Raw genomic sequence first — 7,956 nt, forward strand, 5'->3', positions numbered from 1 at the left:
TTAGGAGCAGTTGGAGACCACGGAAGGAGAGTTGAATGGCATTGAAGCTCGTCTGGAGGGTTGTTAACACAGTGTCCAAAGAAGGGCCAGAAGTGTACAGAATGGTGTCGTCTGCGTAGAGGTGCATCAGAGATTCACCAGCAGCAAGAGCGACATCATTTATGTATACAGAGAAAAGAGTTGGCCCAAGAATTGAACCTTGTGGTACCCCCATAGAGACTGCCAGAGGTCCAGACAGTAGGCCCTCCGATTTGACACACTGAACTCTGTCAGAGAAGTAGTTGGTGAACCAGGCGACACAATCGTTATACATTTACGTCATTTAGCACATACTCTTATCCAGAGCAACTTACAGTAGTGAATGCATACATTTCATGCATTATTATTATTATTATTTTTTTTTTGTACTGGCCCCCCATGGGAATCGAACCCACAACCCTGGTGTTGCAAACACCATGCTCTACCAACTGAGCCACAGGGAGACTTTTATTCAGATTTTTCAGGTAGCTGCAGCACCCTCAGCATCCCTACTTCCTGCTGCTATGGCAGAGGCTGTGTTTGTTTTGGTTCCACAAAGCTGTTGTGTGCATCATAACATTAAACAATCAATTAATAGCATTAATTCTTGCAACATGAGATCAATTGTCAGTTCTTAATGTACATTTTTCTTCTCTGTGCACATGATCTATTTTTCATGCGCGCATATGATAGACAGTTCGTGTTCAGAGCACGTCTCTGGAACCACTGAGCTGGAGGAGCGTGTATTAAGTACTAGCTGGTCAAATGATCGACTAAAATGAACGAGTCACTCAGAAAAACGAATCATGACAGTCAAACGTGTACAAAGAGTTGTTCAAAGAGAATGAATCGATATGTTAATCTGTTAAAATTCTAATTAGATACATTTCTAGAGTTATGTTAGACATGTCAAAGAATAGTTGGAGTTGTATTCTCTATCAATTTAGGTTTATTTTTTGCCCAAACAAAAAAGTTCACACAAACATTTTCAACCTTTTGGACTAAAATAGCACAATATTTACATTTGTACGTGATACAAAATAGAGTGCAATTTAAAATTGACACATACATTATTATAAACTGGATCATTTGATCCCTGGATGGTGATTGTCTGAAAGCCGTTGTATACTTAAACAATAAGGCCCGAGGGGGTGTGGTATATGGCAAATATACCACGGCTAAGGGCTGTTCTTAAGCACGACGCAACACAGAGTGCCTGGATACAGCCCTAGCCGTGGTATATTGGCTATAAATCCCAAACCCCAGAGGTGCCTTATTGCTATTATAAACTGGTTACCAACGTAATTAGAGCAGTAAAGTATTTTTTTGGTCATATGCGTGGTATATACGGTCTGATATACCACGGCTGTCAGCCTATCAGCATTCATGGCTCGACCCACCCAGTTCATAAGAGACAATATACCACGGGTATGACGCAAAACAACTTACTTACTTTTCTAATTACATTGGTAACCTGTTTATAATATCAACAAGGGGTTTGAGGTATAGGGCCGGTACACCACAGCTAAGGGCTGTATCCAGGCACTCTGCAGGCACTCTGCACTGCGTGGTGAATAAGAACAGTCCTTATCCACGGTAGATTGGCCATATACCACACTCCCTCTGGCCTTATTACTTAATTATAATACATGTTCCCAAAACATTATTTCAGAACATAATCATTCCAACTTCATCATCCACTTATATGCTTGTGTTGTGACTAGTTTGAAAAAGAAAGAGCAAAAATCTGGTAGCATAGCATTGTCTTGACACCTGAACATCCATCTTCTCACTTTGGAATCTGGATACTGGCTGCTTGGTCAGTAGCTCAGGTCCAAAACTTCCTTTGGTCTAAAGAGGCACAAAAATAATAAATGAGTGGAAGATCGGAAGACATAACCCCCAATATTTTCATATGAATTAATACATTTGACTCTATACTGTTTCAATTAATAAGCACAATACTCGTTAGTTGTCTGAACAGTGACTAAATAATATGTCGAATGGTTTCTTGTACTCACTTGCAGGCCTTAATGTTAACACAGATGGTCCTCACATCATCGCTTGTGCTAAGCTCCTCAATCAGCACCCACAAGTGTTTTTTCATCAGGCCTTTACACATAGATTTTAGAAAGCCAACTTTATCGCAAACAGACAGTAGCTTCTGCTTTAGTGTCTCCTACGGATGACAGTTGACATTTTCAGAGAAATATCACAGTAAATAGTAAATAGTGCAATTTCATTAAAGGACACTCTTATCAAATGCAATGCTATGGTAGCTACCGGGCTAGAGGAAGTGGAGATGGATTTCTTCACTTTGTTCAGTGCCCACTTACACACCCAGCAGGTCCCCTTTAGCTGTTGCTCCTTTAGAAACCACAAACAGACAAGAAAGGAGAAAAAAACACACTTAAGACAAATATAAGCACCCCCCCAAATTATTATTATGAATTAAATTATGGTGTGATGTATTCAGTGTTATGGTTTAAGTACATTTGAATATGTAATGTGAGAGTGAGATTACCATGCACTTTTCCGGCTTTGCTTCCAGTACTTCCTGGTCATCAGGGTCAACCTCTTGGCAATGCCCATGGATTTTCCAAACTGCGAAGAAAAAAATGACACAACAGTCACTCAAGTGATGGGTACTTCACTTGTATTGTACTGAAACCAAAGGTGAACTTGGAGTTCATTTAGGCCCCCTACCCACAGTTCCCCTTGTACCCTGACCCAATGTATGTGCTGCATATACAGTAGTTACTATTTCAGTTAAATAAATAAAATCTCACCTGAACAAGCCAGCAGACTGAGGGCAAGGAGGACCAGAGATGTCTTCATGATTTGTGGTGGTGGAGATGTGGAGTAAAAGTCATGTTGGGATTTGGTAAAGTGACTACGGAAGCAGACAATCCCCTTTATATGTTGAGGCCCCTCTATACACAGCCCCCTGTATAAACCCCACCTACAGTACAATCTATTGATAGTACAACTCACATAAACCACAAGACACAACCCTTACAAGTCAACAGGATATTACTGTTTAGACCTACAGTACATATTGATGAGGAGCAATCTTCATAATCACCTTTTTCCATCTCGCCACTGTCTGATCTTCATTTTCATTTCATTTTAATTCATCAATTACAGATTAAGCCATGTGCTGTATGTCATGGAAAGAGCAGGTCTTCTTAATGTTTTGTACACTCAGTGTATGTTTCCAGCAGAATACACCACACTGACATATTGATTAAAACGTGTTCAGCTAGCTTAGAAGTGATACGTTTAGGGATACTAAGCAAACATACAGAGTTAAGATAGTAATAAAATTGACCATTTAGCTGGATTTTAGGAAACCTGTAGGTATATGATTTTTTTTTTTTACAAATTATTTGATGAAGCATTACATTTGCCCTTACTGCTATAGAAACCCATTGTATAACACAAAATACATAGCAAAATAAATCGATAGGAAGTATGTTTTTAAGTGTCTGAAATGCATCTGAGAGAAATCAGAAAGCTCAGGGTAAATCAAATGTTATATCAAAACAAATGTTATGTTAGTGTTTGTGGTTGACTCTGCTTCAGAGTCCAATGGTGGCGAGCTTTACACCATTCCAGCCGACGCTTGGCTGCTGGCCAAGGAAAACCATTTCAAAATGCTGTTTTTCGGACAATGACTCTAGGGGGTTTAATTAAGAAATCACACCACATTCCATCCTCTTGTTGCAAGCCGTTACAGTGACACTGTAAATAACTCAAGCAACACTGAGGATGATTGTTGGAATTAACACAAGGGTTTCATTGAGAAATGAACAAGACCAGAAAAGTGTAAATAACCCTTTCAGTAATATTTCAATTACATTTAAGAATTTGATTCCTCCTATTCCTAAACAAGTTGGATAGGAATGTAATGTAAAGCTAAGATATGGCAGTATATTCCTCAAATAAACAGTAAACCATGTGTATCCCTTATGTAGCCAGTGACGATCATTATTGAATTTGCTAATATGGTTATTGTATGTTTATTTTATGTCTCGGCTAATTAATTTCCCTACATGGATTAAAAAGTAGAGCGTATTCTAATCTAATCTAATCTAATTGAAAGTAAGATTGAAAGTAAAGATCAGTCCCGCCAGGATTCCGCGATTCCACATATTATGCGAGGGCTTGTAATTTGACCAATCACCACACTATTTTCGCTAGCTACAGATTGTAACACCAGATAAGGTGTCTCAATCAATGAGAGAAGATTTTAAAAACACAAGATGGCGGTGTACACCAGAGGCTACTCAGAGGAGGAAGGGGAGGACCATCCTCTTCATCGAAATGTCATTTAAAAAACAAATAGTGTGAAAAGTGTTTGTTGAGCATTTTTAGGATATTATTCCATACAAATGAGTTTCTTCAAATTACAGGAGATGGAGGTGATAGATTCTAAATTGTTTTCTTGGTTTTAGAACTGCTCATTGAATCCCCTCATGCACCCGTAGTTTTGGAGTTTTCATGGCTCCAGAGGCACAATCCTCTAATCGACTGGGCTACTGGTTCTATCATGGGTTGGAGCCCGTTCTGCCACGCCATTGTCTGAAGTCAGCGCAGCCTGCCCCGGGATGTCTTCCTGTGGGCTTGGGAGAGGCCTCAGATCTCTCGGCCATTTTCGCCGAGTACTAGGACCTCCGGGAGGTTTTCAACAAGGCTCGCTCTGCATCTACCCTATGACATACACTCTCGACCTTCTACCAGGAACTACACCACCTCGAGGGCATCTTTATTCCCTGTCGGGTCCGGAGACCAAGACCATGGAAAGTACATATAGGAATCGCTTGCTGCAGGGCGTGTTCATCCTTCTGCCTCCCCCTCCGGCGCAGGATTCTTCTTTGTGGTGAAGGAGGAGAAAACCCTGCGGCCGTGTATCGACTACCGGGGCATTACATGACATAACGGTTAAAAAACATTACCCTCTACCACTCATCTCCTCGGCTTTCGAGCCTCTCCAGGGGGCGACAATCTTCTCAAAGTTAGACCTTTGGAACGTCTACCATCTGGTTCGGATAGGGGAAGGAGACGAATGAAAGACAGCTTTTAACACGATGGGCACTATGAGTACCTTGTTATGCCATTTGGACTGACCAATGCTCCCGCAGTGTTCCAGGCCCTGGTTAACGATGTGCTCCATGACATGTTGAACTGGTTTGTGTTTGTGTCACGCCCTGACCTTTGAGAGACGTTTTATTTCCTCTAGTTTGGTTAGGTCAGGGCGTGATGTGTTGTGGGCAATCTAGTTTGTGTATTTCTTTGTTTTGGCTGAGTATGGTTTCCAATCAGAGGCAGCTGTCTATCGTTGTCTCTGATTGGGAATCATACTTAGGCAGCCCTTTTTCCCTCCTTCAGTGTGGGATCTTGTTTTTGTACAGCTCAGTAAAGCCTGCAGAACGTGACGTTCATTTTCCTTTGTTTGTTGTTTTGATTTAGTGTTCTGAGTTATAATAAATATGAATCATGAGCACATACCACGCTGCACCTTGGTCTCCTCCTTACGAACGTGTCACAGTTTGTCTACCTTGACGACATCCTCGTTTTTTCGCACGTCCTTCATATCCAACAGGTCCTTCAACGTCTCCTGGAGAACCAGCTTTTTGTTAAAGCAGAAAAGTGTGAATTCCATCGCTCCACCATCTCCTTCCTAGGGTACGTCATTGCTGCTGGAAATATTCAGCACTCACCCCTTTCAAGGTTTCGTTCACGTGGTCTCCAGCAGCTGACCGGGCATGCTCGAACCTCAAGCATTGGTTCCCTACAGCTCCCATCTTAATACATCCGGACCCGTCCCATCAGTTCGTGGTGAAGGTCGACGCATCGGACGTAGGAATGGGGGCCGTCCTGTCCCAGCATTCTGCCCAGGACCAAAAGCTCATCCCTGCGCATTCCTTTCGCATCGTCTTAACCCCGCTCAGAGGAACTATGACGTTGAAAAAGCGAGAACTACTTGAAGATGGCGTTGGAGGAGTGTAGAAACTGGTTAGAGGGGGCGGAACATCCATTCATAGTGTGGACTGATCACAAGAACCTGGAATATCTCCGCACCACCTTGCCTCTAGGCAAGCTTGAAGGGCCCTGCTATTCACTTGGTTCAACCATCTCCAACAGCCTGGGGTCCAAGAATGTGAAGCCTGATGTACATTCACGCCTCTATAGCCCCGCTGCTACATCGTCGTACCCCGAGACCATCCTCCCTATCTCTTGTCTAGCGGCTGCACTCATCTGGGGTATAGAGTATACTGTATTGTTGTCTTCCCAGTCAAATCCTGTCCTGCCCTCAGCGGAAGAATTGAGCTCTTTTCCAACACCACCAATCCATGATTGTTGTTTTTACACTGCTGCTACTCGCTGTTTGTTATCTATGCATAGTTACTTTACCCCTACCTACATGTACAAAATAACTTGACTAACCTCTAGGCTACGGTGTCACGTCCTGACAAGTATAGGGGTTATTTGTTATTGTAGTTTGGTCAGGACGTGGCAGGGGGTATTTGTTTTATATGGTTTGGGTTGTGTGTGTATGTAGAGGGGTGTTTGGTGTATGTATTCTGTTTTTTTTGTAATTGTTCTATGTTAGTTTATTTCTATGTTCTGTCTAGTATATTGTAGTTCTATGTTTAGTTTATTGGGGTTGGACCTTCAATTGGAAGCAGCTGGTTATCGTTGCTTTTGATTGAAGGTCCTATAATTAGGAGTTTGTTTTCATGGGGTTTTGTGGGAGGTTGTTCGTTGCATAGCTGTGTGTTGCATGCAAGGCTGTTTGTCGGTCGGTCGTTCGTTCGTTTGTTTTTCTTGTTTTGTTCAATAGTGTCCAAATAAAGTGAATATGAGCATTCAACCCGCTGCGCCTTGGTCCATCCACCACAACGACCGTTACAGAACCTCCCACCAAACCCGGACCAAGCAGCGGGCCCAGGAGGAGGAAGGATCCTGGACCAGGGAGAAAAGTGAGTGGAGGACATCGTGGACATGGGAGGAGATAATGGCAGGGGACAAGACCCTGCCATGGAAACAGGTTGAGAAAGCAAGAGAGGAACGGAAAAAATGGAACAAAGACTGGAACATTTACATGGGTACACGGTTGGCATTTAAGCCGGAGAGGCAGCCCCAAGAATGTTTTGGGGGGCGGGGGCACATGGGTAGTTTGGCGGGGCCTGGATTGAGCCGCAAGCCAACTCCCCGTGCTTATTTGGGCCAGACTATTACTGGTCAGGTCCCGTGCGTTGGAGTAATGCACACGGCATCGAGGCCAAGCATTTATAGGCCGGTGTGTGCGGTGCCAGCGCCCCGTATTTGCCAGGGGAAAGCGGGCATCCAGCCAGGAAGGGTGGAGCCAGTACCGCACTCGAGACCGCCAGTGCGCCTTCACGGTCCAGTTTATCCTGTTCCCGCTCCTCGCACTAGCCGTGAAGTGCGTGTCTCCAGTCTGGTACCTCCACTACCAGCACCACACATCAGGCTTCCAGTGCATCAGCCCAGTCCAGTATGTCCGGTTCCCGCTCCTCGCACTAGCCTTGAAGTGCATGTCTCCAGTCTGATACCTCCAGTACCAGCCCCACGCACTAGGCTTCCAGTGTATCAGCCCAGTCCAACTCGTCCTGTTCCTGCTCCTCGCACTAGCCCTGAGGTGCGTGTGTCCAGTCTGGTACTTCCACTACCAGCACCACGCACCAGGCTTCCAGTGCGTCAGCCCAGTCCAACTCGTCCTGTTCCTGCTCCTCGCACTAGCCTTGGGGTGCGTGTCTCCAGTCTGATACCTCCAGTACCAGCACCACGCACCAGGCTCCAGTGCGTCAGCCCAGTCCAGCTCCTCATACTAGCCATGTGGTGCGTGTCATTAGTCTGGCGTGTCCTAAGCCAGCCCCACGCACCAGGCCTTCCGGCAACAGTGCCTCGTCC

General features: G+C 44.2%; 1 protein-coding gene across 1 annotated transcript; it reads right to left on the reverse strand.

Annotated features, from left to right (window-relative positions):
- Positions 1-971: 971 nt before the first annotated feature.
- On the reverse strand, positions 972-2,888 carry LOC106563926 (antimicrobial peptide NK-lysin-like). Its single transcript, XM_014129907.3, has 5 exons — positions 2,808-2,888; positions 2,543-2,622; positions 2,302-2,385; positions 2,040-2,197; positions 972-1,869 (listed from the first exon to the last, which is right to left on the reverse strand). Exons 1-5 carry the CDS (start codon positions 2,854-2,856, stop codon positions 1,839-1,841), a joined length of 402 nt encoding a protein of 133 aa, XP_013985382.1. The 5' UTR covers positions 2,857-2,888; the 3' UTR covers positions 972-1,838.
- Between the last annotated feature and the right edge of the window lie 5,068 nt (positions 2,889-7,956).

Source organism: Salmo salar, chromosome 01 (genome assembly GCF_965601325.2).
Source record: "Salmo salar chromosome 01, fSalSal1, whole genome shotgun sequence".
NCBI lineage: Eukaryota > Metazoa > Chordata > Actinopteri > Salmoniformes > Salmonidae > Salmo > Salmo salar.